The 15,291-nt window shown below is 34.1% G+C and overlaps 1 protein-coding gene across 2 annotated transcripts; it reads left to right on the forward strand.

Annotated features, from left to right (window-relative positions):
* The first annotated feature begins 7,880 nt into the window (after positions 1–7,880).
* On the forward strand, positions 7,881–14,990 carry LOC130936809 (acyl-CoA-binding domain-containing protein 4-like). 2 transcript variants are annotated; one of them, XM_057866964.1, is made up of 18 exons: positions 7,881–8,129; positions 8,658–8,728; positions 8,880–8,943; positions 9,037–9,108; positions 9,681–9,875; positions 9,997–10,074; positions 10,270–10,365; positions 10,478–10,544; positions 10,888–10,949; positions 11,168–11,307; positions 11,751–11,877; positions 11,958–12,072; positions 12,672–12,760; positions 12,861–12,944; positions 13,027–13,209; positions 13,710–13,850; positions 14,120–14,179; positions 14,619–14,990. In XM_057866964.1, the coding sequence occupies exons 1-18, from the start codon at positions 7,971–7,973 to the stop codon at positions 14,799–14,801; spliced, it is 1,986 nt and encodes a 661-aa protein (XP_057722947.1). In that variant the 5' UTR covers positions 7,881–7,970; the 3' UTR covers positions 14,802–14,990. The 2 variants fall into 2 exon arrangements, with proteins under 2 accessions (XP_057722947.1, XP_057722948.1); XM_057866965.1 differs by having other exon boundaries at positions 7,923–8,129; positions 8,668–8,728.
* The last annotated feature ends 301 nt before the right edge of the window (positions 14,991–15,291 follow it).

A 15,291-nucleotide genomic window follows, 5' to 3' on the forward strand; every position in this document is an offset into this window, starting at 1 on the left:
AAATCAGAAACAGAAGCAGAATTGGAACTCTAGGACGGAGCAACGACGACGCGAAGTAGTCGCCGTTGAGCACTGCAAGGGAGACGAGAGAGCGCCATCACCGAGAAAGGGTAGAGAGGGAGAATAGATCAGAGAAGGAGAAGGGTGCCGCTGTGCCATCACCGAGCTTCTGGCGCCGTCACCAAACGGCAGCAGTTGAGTTCCCAAGAAGAAGGACGAGGAGCAGTGGTGACATGCGAAGAGCAGCGACGAGTGGCAAACTAGTGAGGAGGAGGAGTAGAACGGCGACGCAACAGGCGTCCTCCTTGCCGATCTGCTGGCATCGTCATCATCGCCACCTTCCCTTCCCCCTTCTTTTTCTTCCCCCCTTCTTCTTCTTCCTTCCCCCCTCGCGGTATGATTCCTTATCTCCTTCTCTCAGTCCGTTCTCTTTCCCTTTTCTTTTTTTTAATTTTATTTTATAATATTTTTTGTTTGGAATAATTTAGTAATAAATTTAAAATTTAAGTAAAAAGAACGATTTTAAAATCAAGTTAAACCTTAGGAACGATTTTGTATGCAAAAAAAGGTTGGGGACGAAAAAAACTTTCGGCCTATACCTTAAGGACCAAAATCATACTTAAGTCTTAAAATAACTAACCCAAATAATTCACCTTTTTCATTAACGGTCCAGCTACATATTTAAGTATTTTTGTCAATCAAGTCCAACCAAGTTGGTCCAAACTCAACAATGCAAAAACTACTTTCATCACACCAGCGTGTATCTCACGCGCATTTCAATAACGCAACTTCTTCGTCTTCGTCCCAGTGGTTGGAATATCTTTCAAGACAAATTGAATGGAATGGAATGAAATCTAATACAATTGAATAAAATGATAATAAATAATTTCATTATTTTTTGCAAAAAAGACTCAATCATTAACAAAAACACATTGAATTCATTTCTGGATCTAAATGAATCTCAATTAAACTAAGAAATAAATCGAAATTACTTAAAGAATAAAAAATTTAGTTAATACTTATCAGCAGCATCAAGTGAACCTCAATTAAGACATAAATGAACCGAAACAAATTAAGAAATGAATCGAAATTATTTAATGATGGCAGCAGAGAAAATCAAAACTAATAAAGATATTCGCAAATTGTTGGTATTATTGGTGATGACGATAACGAAAAATAAAAAGAAGATGCAACATTGAAGAGAAGAAGAAGGAGGAGGAGGAGGAGGAGCGCGTGATTTGAAAAGTTATTATAACAACTTGGTTAGACTTGGTAAGTATTTTTCTTGGGAGAAGGATAAGAAGAAGGAGGAGGAGGAGGAGTGCGTGATTTGAAAAGTTATTATAACAACTTGATTAGATTTTGTTAAGTATTTTGCTTGGATGTAGAACTTTATTCTTTCATTAATTTCTTCCGGTGGATCACCCTCATCCACCATGGATGATATCAACCTTTTTCAAAACCTAGCTAGCCCATTTTACATACACCCAAATGAGAATCCTACTTCTGTTCTCGTTTCTCCCATGCTCACTGGAAATAATTACTATTCTTGGAGTCGCTCGTTCTCCATGGCAGTTATTTTCAAGAACAAGTATGAATTTCTCATCGGCACAATCTCTCTTCCCTCTTCTAATGACCCTCTGTTCTCTGTTTGGAAAAGATGCAATAATTTTGTTTGCTCTTGGATTTTTCATTCTTTGTCACTATCATAACTCAGAATGTAATCTACCCTTTCATTGCCTTCTCTGTTTGGCAAGACCTCCACGAGAGGTTTTCACAAACTGATATTCTCTGCATTGCCGAGCTCCAGGAGAAAATCTATCAGTTGAAACAAGATTCCCTGTTTGTCACTGACTTCTACACAACACTCAAAATTTTGTGGAAAGATATGGAAAACTCCCAACCCCCTTCCTTCCCGTTTTTTCGTGTCCTGCCAAAATTCAACGTCTTCAGGATTTCATTATTCAATTTTTGAAGGGGCTCGATAAATTATTTGCAGTTGTTTGTTTCCAATTATTGTTGCTTGATCCCCTTCCGCCAATAACCAAGGTCTTTCCCATGGTTATTCAACACGAGCGCTAAGTGCTCGCTGCCTTCGGTGTTCTTGACGAGCAGAATATTCTGGTCGTTGCCGTCAGTAGTCGACGCTCTTCCTTAGGTCACGGGCGTGCTTCCTCTTTTACCGGCGCAGGACGCGGAGACACTTGGTCAAAACTTTGTACTCAATGTGGGCAAATCGGCCACGCCATTAACGTCTGTTACGCGAAGTACGGCTATCGGCCGTGTCATCCGCGCTTCCCTGGCCGACCGCGCCTCCCAAACCACGCCAATGTCTCCACCAACAGTGCAACCGTCGTCCCTTCCTATTCCTCTAGCACCCAGAATCATCGCGAGAGTGGTGCTAGAGGTAATCCACCAGAAACGGTTCCTGGATTGACACTGGCCGAGTATAACATCCTTATGACTTTTTTGAAGAAAGTTGAGGCCTATACATCAGCTATCAAGGATGAGACAACTTACCCTTAAGTCAAATTAGACTTCTCCCAAACCCAACTTTAGGAATTCGTTATTCATGTTCTTCTTCACTTTTTTCTATTTTAAATCATTCTTCATTTCCATTAATTTTTAATAATGTTTGGATAATTGATTCAGGTGCCACTGATCATATTACTTTAAATTTATCCAATTTTTTTTTGTCTTATTCTAAAATCAAATCCATCATTATACATATGCCAAATGGATCTACCACTGTGGCTTTTTATATTGAGGTGGTTAAATTTCTAGATTCTTTAATACTTTCTAATGTTCTTTATCTTCCTCAATTTCATTTTAATTTAATATTCATATCTAAAATTGCTTCCATATTTTCTTATCAACTCATTTTTTCATAATTTTCTTATTTCTTTCAGGAACTAAACAGCTTGAAAATGATTGGTTTGGGTAGATTAGGAAAAAGATTATATGTTCTTACACACACATTTTCTATTAATAATTCGTCTCAACCTCATTCTATTATTTTCACCCACACCACTCATATCACACCCACTAAATTATGGCATTTCCGTTTAGGATATATTTTTAAACAAAGATTTAATATTTTACATAAGACATTTTTCTTTTATTCCATCACACCATGACAAAGCTTGTGATGTATGTCATTTTTCTTAACAAAGAAAATTTTTTTTCTATTAGTATATAAATCAAGTAACTACTACTTTTGAATTATTGCATTTAGATATTTGGGACCTTCCATCAAAACTATATTCATAATCATAAATATATTTTAATCATTATTGATTATTTTAACCAATTTACTTGGATCATTTTACTAAAATAAAAAGGTGAGGTACCACAACATATTAATAATTTTATAGCTTTAGTAAAAATCCAATTTAGTTCAATAATTAAAATTATTCGCTCAGACAATGGGCTCGAATTTCTTTTGCATAATTTTTATTTATTGAAAGACAATATTTTTAAACACACAAGACTATATTCATAGACTTTTAACATGGTTTTAAAGGTTATATTATCTATATTTTGGATCATAAAAAAATTATAATGTCCAAAAATATTGTCTTTCAATTCATAATCATATTTTTCCTTTGTCCAAAACTTCTTCTCAGCCCACCAATTCTCATTAAAACCATTCATGCCACCCTTCCTTCCATTGATTTTTTACCAAGCCCAAATTTAACACCCAAGAATAATGCCCATAGACCAAACACTTTCTCACTTCCTATTGGACCTAATACCATATAACATGATTCAACACATGTCCACCAACCTTCCCCAACCTTTTCCACTAATCCCTCTTCTTCTAGGCCACCTCACTTAGATGATCCCCCTTCCTCACTTAACATGTCCTCACCTTCACCCTTTTCATTACCACACAATACCCTTTCTTTTGGGAATGGATCTTTTTAATTATTAAAAAAAAAAATTAAGAGTATAAAATGTGATCTCTAATATTTTATTATTCTCTCTCATATTTATTTTTAGTCTCACTTATAAAATTAATTATAAAAGATCACACTTTACTCCTTCAATTATAAAATTTTTTTGAGAGAATCAATTTCTCCTTTTCCCCCCACTTCCACTTTGATACCACTACAACCTCTTCAATCATCCCTCATCTCCTGTTTTTTTTTTTTTCTTGTTTTCTGGCCAATCCACTTCCCCCGCCTCTCTTTTCTCACCATCAACACCGATCCCTTCCCTTTGTCGGAGCCAACGCCAATCACGGCCACCTCCTTATCTCTTTGGCTTTATTTCTAATTCTTCTCTTACTTCTCATACCTATTCCTCCTCAAGTTCTAGCTATCCCATTTCATTTATTTTTTCTTTTGTTTCCCTTTCTTCTTCACACAAGAAATATGTCTCATCTTTGCATTCTGAGTATGAGCCAAAGATTTTTTAGGAAACAATAAGTTTTCTTATTGTTGAACTACCATGAATGAGGAAATTGGTGTCCTGGAGTTGAACGGGAATTGAGAGTTGGTGGACTACCATCGAAAAGTGCGACCCATTAGCTGTAAATGAGTTTACAAGATTAAATGCCAGTTGAATGGTTTTGTTGAGCGATACAAGGTTCGGCTCGTAGCGAAAGGTTTCATACAAACAGAGGGAGATGATTTTCTAGAGACTTTTTTACCAGTGATAAAACTTGTAACAATCACAATTATTCTAGCTTTAGCATCAATGAAGAGATGACTTATTTAGCAGCTGGATGTCAATAATGCACTTTTACATGTGATTTGACAGAAACCATTTATATGGCTCTTCCTCCTGGCATTACTCCATCTCATCCCAATCAGTGTTGCAAGCAAGCTCCTTAAATCTTTTTATGGGTTGCGACAATCAAGCAGAATGTGGTATGACTGTATGAAAAACTTTCTTCTCTTCTCATTTCTTGTGGCTATCAGCATACCAATTTTGATTATAGTTTATTTGTCAAAATTTTGGGCAATGAAATATGCATTCTGTTAGTTTATGTCAATGACATCGTCGTTATTGAAAATTTTGCTGTTGAAATTACTTCTATTAAGAATATTCTCAAGTGCAATTTTAAGATTAAGGATCTTGGTTCACTAAAGTATTTTATAGGCATTGAAGTTGCCCACTCTTCAAAGGATATTTCTCTTTCTCAACATAAATACTCCCTTGATTTTATTGCCTTGATTTTGTATTACCAGGATGATGGTCCTCCTCTTTCATATCCCTCTGTTTATCGCAGTCTTGTTGGGCAACTAATTTACTTTACTACTACTAGGCTGGATATTATGTATGCCATCCAGCAGCTTAGCCAGTTCATGGCTTCTCCTTCTCAAGTTCACTAGAAAGCTGCAATGCGGATTCTTCGATATCTCAAAGGTGGTTCAGGCATAGGGTTATTTTTTCTTAGAGACTTTACTTTTCAGATATGTGGATTTAGTGATTCTGATTGGGTTGGATGTTCCGATACTCGCCGTTCTTTAACTGGCTATTACTTTTGGGGGGGGGGGGGGGGAATTGTTTAGTGTCTTGAAAAACTAAGAAGCAGACATTGTTCATTCTTCGTGTTTTGTCTAATACAACTTGTGAGTTTTTATGGATATTAAACCTGCTGCATTTCCTTTGCATTTCTTGTGAACAATTTGCGATTCTATTTTGCGATAACCAGTGTGCGTTGCATATCGCTGTCAATCTAGTGTTCCATGAGAAGACCAAATATCTGGAAGTCGATTGTTATCTTGTTCGACAAAAAACTTAAGCCGGATAATAAAATTGCTTCCTATTCCTTTTTTACAGAAATTGGTAGATGTTTTTACTAAACCTCTATCTACTCAATCGTTTCATGTTAATTTTTTTAAGTTAGAGATTTTCGATATCTATCATATTTTAGCTTGCAGGACACATTGAATAATCAATTTTCACAAGCTTAAGACCGTCCAAAAAACATAACCTTTATCTTTTCTACCAAATATATTTTTCTAAAAAATTGTGAGTTATCATGTAAACACAAATTTTATTAGTCTGTTAGCATTTAAGAATCTCATACAAATTTTAAAAGATTTGATGAGCTCTAGAATTTGCTATTGTGTATGTATAGCATAATCATCTTTTTCTATTTTAGAATTAGAAATACAACCATATATTTTTACTACTTTTTGTCTTTTTGCCAAACATTTGTTAATATACTTCTCACTTTATCAAGAGCATTATCAGCATTCGCCATAAGTTTTCTTTATTTTTGTTTTACGTTTAAATTAATACTAATCAATTCTCCTTTCTTTATTTTACCCTAAAAATGTTAGTCAAGTCTTTCTCTTTTTATTTTCAACCTATTTAAAGTCATATTGCTATGTAATTTGGCCTATTTTATAGTGTCTTTTGTTTATTTTTAACTTTTATCTACTTTACTTTTTTAATAAATTGTAAATGTTTAAAATTTATTAATATTTATATTTTTAAATTAAATATTATTTTTTTAAGTAAGTAAAGACTATATATCTATAGGCTTGTATTATTTTTTAAGACTAAAATTGAATATTATATTCTGTAATTAGAGGCTAGAACTAAAATTTTAATTTCGAGATACAATTTTAGTTTTTTCAATATTTTTAAAAAGTGAAAACACAATGACTGAAATTTCTAAGAAAAGATAGTAAAATTTTAATAACATTTTTAAAAAAAATATTTTTATTTCTCTTTTAAATTTTAAATCTATTCGTTAGTGTCATATTTATTTATCTTGATATTGAAACATAACTCAGTTCTATACTAAATACAATATACAAATTTAATTTAGTCGTTATCTCAATATTAATTTCTGTTTCCTAATTACTGTCTCTCTTTCTTTCTTCCAGACATAACCTTAACCACCATAGAAATCATCATGTAACTTACCTAAAAGTGAGAAATATAGAAGAAAAAATGTTAAGAGCAATCATTTCTCTAAACAAAATCAACAATGCACGGTATATAAGGGTGTCCAATCAATTCAAATCATCCAATTCAATTCAAACAAAAAATCGATTAAAATCGCATTAATTTAGATTTAATTGGATTCTATTTTGATAAACCGTATAGATTAGATCGAAATCAAATTTCATATCTATTTCTCAAAATCGATTCAATCCAATCTAAACTACACAATGTATTATAATATTATTATTTTATTATTATATTTAAAAAATTTATTTATAATATATTTAATTTATTGTAAATTTTATATTATTATTATTATTATTATTATTATTATTATTATTATTATTTAGTGAACATTTATGAATTTAAAATTAATTTATAATTTTATTTCTATTGTTATATTATTATTAGTTTTTTAAGATATTATTAAAATTTATTATAACATTGTTGATTATTTAAAATTTGATATTAAAATTTATTATATATATTTATTTATTTTTTGTAAATCCAATCCAAAAATACATCATAAATAAAATTAATATTTAAATAAAATAAATTTTGATTCAAAACCAATACAAATACCACAGAATAGCCGAACACTGATGGTGCATATATTAGCAACAATAAGAAATCCAGCTTCTCCACTTTTTGGTCGTGAGCTTCTCTACTTTAATTTCAGTAGGAAAATAACGGCGCAAGAGAGATTACAATTTACAAATGTGGGCTTGAGCTTCCCCGACCCAAATCCAAACCTACTATATTAGGAGAAGCCAAGAAGCCTTTTTGTTTTCTGTCCAAAGGCTACGGCGGAAGCCTTTCTTAGTTTTTTGGAAGCTGTAAATCCAACAGGCAGCAGTTTACAGAGAAAAAGAGAGGTCGGGGCAGTGTGTAAATTTCAAAACCATAGGGGCGATAATGCTAATACAGTGGATCTGCGACGAAGTGAAGAGCAGAGGCCAAAAAAAAAAAAAAAGTGATAAAATAAAACAGCACGTCCGTCCCTCCCGCGAAGAAGAAGAAGCAGCAGCTTAATTGATTGTAGTTGTAAATTGAAGAATCAGATGGCAATGATGAGAGGAAGCTCGAGTCTGCAATATCCAGATAAATTCTATTCTGCGGCGTCGTATGTTGGGTTTGAGGGATCAAACTCTCCAACCAAAGCTCTCACCTCCAAGTTCGCAAAGTCCACCGCTCTTCTCCTCTACAGCTTGTATAACCAGGTTCAATTTCCCCTTTTCTCCCATAGATCTGCTTTTCAGTTCTTTGATTTGTTCCTACTTTGCTTCATTGTGCTTCGATCCACATTGTCCTTGCTGATTTTCTTTCCTCCTGCCGAATCAATTAGATTTATTTTTCCTGTTATAAAGATTCGATAGTGTTTTTATTGTGGTTGATGACAGATTCGCTTTATATATATATAATCTATAATCTATAAAGCTTCTCAGTTTTTTCGATTTTTGATTCAAGCAGAATTGCATTTTCGGATTCTTTTAACTCACCTTGGTTGTTATTGTTAATTTGCTTATGTCTGTGATGCTAATACTTTACGAGACCAAGAGATTCATAATTGGAACAAAAAGGATTGCCAATTTGCCACAATGAAATTTAGATTATTAGTGACTCTTCTCCTATTATTGTAGCTTTCGAATTAATTTTTAGGCCCATTTTGTCGATATTTCTGTGGGAAAAAAAGGTTTCATTAATTTGTTGCTTAATTCAATGGATCCATGCTTAATTTGTTATGTCAGGCTACTGTAGGACCATGTAACATTCCAGAACCCAGTACCTGGAAAATTGTGGAGCATAGCAAATGGGCAAGGTTTGTCTGCTAATATCTATGCTCTCTATGCTATTTGTGTTCTTTAAGTTAGTAGTGCTTAGGTTGATGTTATACTTGCTTCATGCATTACTTTTATTTTTCTTGATAAAATTGTGGAGAATGTTGTTAAAGGAAGTAATTATTGATGCAGTTGGAACCAGCTTGGAAACATGTCTTCCACAGAAGCCATGCGTCTTTTTGTGAAAATATTGGAGGTTAATGAAATAATTTTATTTAGCCAATGATTAATGGTAAAATGCAGAATGTTACCTGATTACTTTTGCTGTTATTTTTTTTCTATTGTGTAGGAAGAAGACCCTGGTTGGTATTCAAGAGCATCAAGCTCTGTTGTAGAACCTGTTATAGATGTGCAAATGAATGTGAGCCATTTTTTTTTATCATTTTTGACAGAAATAACTTTCATCTCTGCTTATGCCATTGCCTGCAATAAACTTTAATTGTTAATTTGTCATGTTATTCTGTTATATTCAGGTAAATTTAGAATAAGTTTGTCATTAAAAAAACAATGAAAATAAAAACTTAAAAGCTACTTTGTTATTGTGCAGTCAAAATTTGGCCTGTGTTCATGGTCAAATGAGTAAGAAATATTTTGTTTGATGAATAGAATTTGAGATAATTTATGTTATTATGACATTGTTGTTTTACTACCTGTCACCTACAAGGCACACATGCAATTATGCAACTCAGATATTTTAGTCTCTCATTTTAATCTAGGTATAAATTTAAGGATATGGAATTTAGAATTTAGGACTAAATTGTTTGAATAAATTTAGTCTAGGAGACATGTCGACTTGAGGTTATGTCTGCCAAATTGTAATAAGAGCATTTTCCTCTATATTCTTCTGCATATTTTGCTGTTATCAACATTATAACTTCTTTTTCTTTTAATTTTTCTTTTGTGCTTTCCAATCTTGTCTTACTCGTATAACAGCACGATTCCAAAATTGAACTCGTAAGAGAGAATGGAAATTCTTATCCAGAGACAAAGACTATTTCCACTGAAAATGGAAATCAAGTTGGAACACAAGATAAAGATGTCGTCATGGAGAGCATTGTTCCGGTTGGAGTCTATGATCAATGGATCGCACCACAAATATCCGGTCAGCGTCCTAGGCCCCGATATGAGGTATGCTCTTGCAAAAGGTTACAATTATAATGTTCATTCTCTTTAACTTGTTTCTATTTTCGTTTCATTATTTTCTTTTCTATTAGTTTCTCCCCTAAAGCAAGTGTATTTACATGTTTAGCATGGAGCAGCGGTCGTGCAAGATAAATTGTACATATATGGTGGAAACCACAATGGCCGCTACCTTGGTGACCTTCACGTAAGCATTATATACTGCATGAAGTTATGCATTTTTAAGTGAAAGTATGTCTTGAGGTTATTGAAACCACCATTTTTGGTTAACTATTTTCTATACGTTGTGATTTGATGACTAAACTTTGTTAATCTCTGCTTAAGTTGGCTATATGCCTATATCATTTGTTGTTTACTTTCATCTCCTTGGAAACAAATTCAGGTTCTGGATTTGAGAAGTTGGACTTGGTCAAAGATTAATGCTAAGGCTGAAGTAGAGTCTTCATCAATTTCAACACGCTGTGCTGGCAATTCTTTGGTTTGTATTGAACATAAACCTCTGCATAATCAACTGCTATGTTCAACTTGTTTGCTGTTAACTGCTTGTAGAATATTTTGGATTTTGGTCACGTAATACATTTTCACTGCAGATTCCATGGGGTAACAAGCTTCTTTCGGTTGCTGGGCATTCAAAGGACCCTTCTGAATTTATCCAAGGTATACTACTAATTACAGTGTTCATGTTTTAATGCACTGTCATTCTTGCGGCTGACTTTGTTTCTGTGCATAGCGTAGCATAAATAGATGAAAGTATCATTTGGATTTAAGTAGCCAGACAAGGATCCTTTATAAATTTATGGTTTCTCTTTATTTTAATAAACTAAAAGCATGCCAGTGTCACATACATACTTTATTTAATTTGGTATGTCCATTATGATGTTCTCCGCTATTTTGTGAATATTGTCCTACTTCTCTATTTTTTGTTGTTGTTGCCTTTTATATCATGGTTGCAAGTAGGTATCTGTATTACTATTAATATTGACATTTATTATTTCGACAGTGAAAATGTTTGATATACAAACTTCAACTTGGTCAACTTTGAAGACTTCTGGCAAAGCTCCAGTATGTATCCCTTATTCTTTTATAGTTTTTATCCTAAGAATCCTTGTAAAATCTCAGAACTTGTACTAGAAGTATGTGACATTTCACATCGGCATTTCTCTAAGACTCTAACAAAATAGAAAAATAAATTTGTGAGTTTTAGCAATGAATGTCCCTCTATTTTTATAGAAATTCAATAACGGCTTGTTAAGTGCCCTTTTATCATGTTGGTTTCCTAGGTGTCACGTGGAGGGCAATCAGCTAACCTTGTTGGAACAAGCTTAGTAATTTTTGGTGGACAAGATGCAAAGGGGACTCTTTTAAATGATCTGTATATTCTTGACCTGGAGACCATGACATGGGATGAAATTGATGCCATGTAAGAAGTTTTCTGACGAAACTCTTCTTTTTCCTCTTTTTTTTTTTTTTTTTTTTTTTTTTTTTTGGGAGGGGGGGTGTTTGGATTCTGGGGGTGGGGAGGTTGATGTTGTTTTCTTCAGGAATTTGGCCGTGTAAAATAACTAATTATTCTGTCCCAAGTATTTCTTTTTCATCTGCATAATAATTTCTTCTTTTGTACGGCCCCCCAAAAAATAAGGTTTTCCTAGATGAGGTTATTCAATGGTTTTAGAAAACAGAAAATTTTTCATAAAAGCATATTGAAGTTTCATAAAAGCCATAATCTGGTTTTGATACGTGATCGGTGTCTTATGTTATTAATTCCAGTGATGAAAATGCAATTTTCTTTTGGTACCAATATCAAGAGGGGGAAATGTAAAAGAAATGTGTTTATGTTTGGTGCTAACTAGTTGTAATTGGCAGTGGAACACCTCCTTCTCCAAGGTCTGATCATACTGCTGCTATACATGTTGAGCGATACTTGCTTATCTTTGGTGGGGCTTCACATACAACTTGCTACAACGATTTACATGTTCTCGACTTGCAAACTGTAAGGCCATCACTTCTTCTGCTATGCTGTACGTGAACTAGAAAATCATCTCCATCTTATTGTTTGCGTAAACTCTACAGATGGAATGGTCTCGACCCACACAACTGGGTGTAATACCAACACCACGAGCTGGACATGCTGGTGTGGCAATAGGGGAGTATTGGTTCATTGTTGGTGGTGGTGATACTAAAAGTGGTATGCCTTTTTTACTGCCTTGATACTTGAATGCAAATGTGGAATGAATGTTTACTGCATAAAATGCTTGATGTAGTTAATGGCAAACCTAGCCAAGACTTAATGACATGTAAAATATTTCTTGATATCTTGAGTAAGTAGTATTTGAACTCTTGGAGCTTACATGTCCATGTTGTAGGGTAGGTTAGACCAAACCATCTTGGTTTTAATACTGATACTATTGCTAACTGAAGTTGGTTGTATTTTTTTCCCCCCTTAACAAAATGCATATCAGAAACCTTTGTTGATTGTCAGAAGCTTCGGTGTACTCGATAATATCTCTTTCTCCTAAAATTGTAGAAAAATAAGTTGTGTACTGTTAATGATTTAGTATGGTGCAAGGCTCAAGTTGATAGAGGTGCTTTTGGAAAACTCTCCCTACCCCCTTTTCGTTTTAAATATTGTTGAACTTCAAAGTTTCACAATGCTCATCGTCCTGTGTCACCTATAAGTTAAGGAAAATGGGGTTGCAATGTTTTTCTAAACTTGAGGATATTGTTTATCCTGTCTAGCTGTTGCCATATATCCCATTTCAAGTTATATTGCATCTCATGCTGCAGGTGTCTCAGAGACAGTTGTGTTGAATATGTCTACACTGGCTTGGTCAGTGTTAACTTCTGTTGAAAGGCCTATTCCAGTTGCGAGTGAGGTACACTTTATCTATATATTTTAAAAAGGTTGCATGTGCCATGAAACCTAGCTTGAAACCTATGCCATTTGCTTGATGCAGTTGACATTTTTCAATGCAGGGCTTAAGTTTGATTGTAACCTCCTACAATGGTGAAGATGTACTAGTGTCTTTTGGAGGATATAATGGACACTACAACAATGAAGTAAAGAGAACGATTGCCATTTGTTCTTCGTTTGCCTTTGTTTTATCTTTCTCCCTCATTTGATTGGGGTTTCTGCATACAGGTCTATGTTCTTAAACCAAGCCACAAGTCAACCTTGCAACGCAAAATAATTAAAAATTCCATTCCAGAGAGTGTTTCTGCTACCCAAAATGCCACAAAGGCTGCCCCAGAAGTCGAATCTGAATTGGAAGCTAGCCAAGAAGGGAAAATTAGGGAAATTGTCATGGATAATCATGATCCAGCAGTAAGTATTATTACATAGCATGTACACTTCTGTATGATTTTAGAAAGGCTCTTATCCCAGCAATTGTGTCTGAAATTATTTATGAACTAGGTGGATACTTATTTATTTTAGAAAAAATATCAGTTCATAGTGCTTTAGTTAACATTTAGCAAGAGATCTATTTATTGGTTCCATGAATTGGCTCAGTGACCTGGATATGGAAACGGCATTTTCTTCTCTTTCACTTTATGTTCTCTTCTGCCATTGAAACACTGAATGTAATTTTCAATCGCTTTTGATAGAACACAAATCTCCCACCCCCAACAAGAAAAAAGAAAAAAAAGAAAAAGAGGATTGAACACTTATCATCTTCCTAGTACTTGCAACTTATCACTCCCCTAACTATACCTGCAACAAATCGTTTAAGTCCCATGCATAAATTTTATCCTGTATTAGTTTCCATTTCATTTTAATTCATGTCAGTCACTGGCTTCAAACTTCTTATTTTGGGTGTCATACAGAAACCCAAAGGTGATCTTATATTGGTCCTAAAGACCGAGAAACATGAGTTGGAACAATCACTAAGCAAAGAGAGACTAAATGCTCTTCAGCTAAAGCAAGAGTTGGCAGATGCAGAGACTCGTAACTCTGAGCTATACACGGTATATGTTTTATAGTTGATATCTCTACTAAATTTTGGAATTAGTCAGGTGTGTAAACTATTACATTGCTCTGTTTGGTTACAGAGCTTCAAGTCAGGTGTGTAAACTGCTTTCTTTTGCCTCTCACTCTTTTGGATTACTTGGGTAGTTGGTTGGGATTTCAGTAGAATACAATTAGGTCTATATATATAACTTGAATGCTTTGTATTCTTCATGATGAATTGCGTAGTCTCTTAATGATCCTCTCACTTTCTGCAATAATAATATAGGAGCTCCAATCAGTACGTGGTCAACTTGCTGCTGAGCAGTCTAGGTGTTTCAAACTTGAGGTATGAATTAGAGATCTCCTTTCTAGCTTTCAGTTTTTCTGAGATTATATGTTAGATCTAGTTTTCCATCGAGGATTGAAGTAAAAATACAGGTTACACATAGGCCATCAGCATCATTCATCTGATCATGAAGCTATCCATAGAGTAAGAAATGAACAATAACAATTCATCCATGTAATAAGAATCAGATTTTCAAACTTTTTTTTTTAAAGTTCTTTTCAATACTTGCTTTCAAGTGGCTGTATAATTGCTAATGACACAAATGAAATGATATTTTAGCTACATGACCAATTAGGTGTTGGAATGGCATGAACCATGTCTACCAGCACCTTCCATCTATTTGAGGCTCTTACAGAATGTGCCATTTGTCTCCTTCAGAATAACAAAGTTGATTTTTCCCCCCTTGTAATCTAGGAAGATCATTTGTTTGATATTGCAGGTGGAGGTTGCAGAGTTAAGTCAGAAGCTCCAAACCATTGGAACCTTACAGAGAGAGCTCGAACTCCTACAGCGGCAGAAAGCCGCATCGGAACAAGCTGCCCTGAACGCAAAGAAGAGACAGGGCTCAGGTGTGTGGGGTTGGCTTGCACCTCCACCTAACCAGAGAGAAGATGATGTCTAAACTTTAATACTCCCTCTATCCAAAAAATATAGGTCAAAGTTTTGACAGAACACCCATGTTAAGAAAACACCAAAAAAAAAAAAGTTGAAAATATTTAGCTAAATTAACCATGGAATTTTTCTTTCTCACCCTGAATTAAATGCTTAATGCACATATTCTATATTATTTAAGACAAATTGAGTTAATAAATAGAGGCATAAGTTGAAAAAACACATCTTTAAACTAATCCAACGACTTATGTTGTTGGATAAAAAATGACCTATATTATCAGACAGGAGGCGTACCATTTATCTCAACTGAATAGAAAAGTTTATGTTTTGGTTTCGTTTAGCCAATTTTATTTTCATATTTGTGTATCATTTCAGTTCCTTTCTAGTGTGATGTAAATAGCTTTTAGCTTCTGTTTACCAATACTATCATCATGATAGTATTGGTTGATAGTTTTGGTAGAGTGAATGTTATCTTTTGTCGCCATTTTTGCCTAAGATTG

The sequence above is a fragment of the Arachis stenosperma genome, chromosome 6, assembly GCF_014773155.1.
Source record: "Arachis stenosperma cultivar V10309 chromosome 6, arast.V10309.gnm1.PFL2, whole genome shotgun sequence".
NCBI classification, from domain to species: Eukaryota; Viridiplantae; Streptophyta; class Magnoliopsida; order Fabales; family Fabaceae; genus Arachis; species Arachis stenosperma.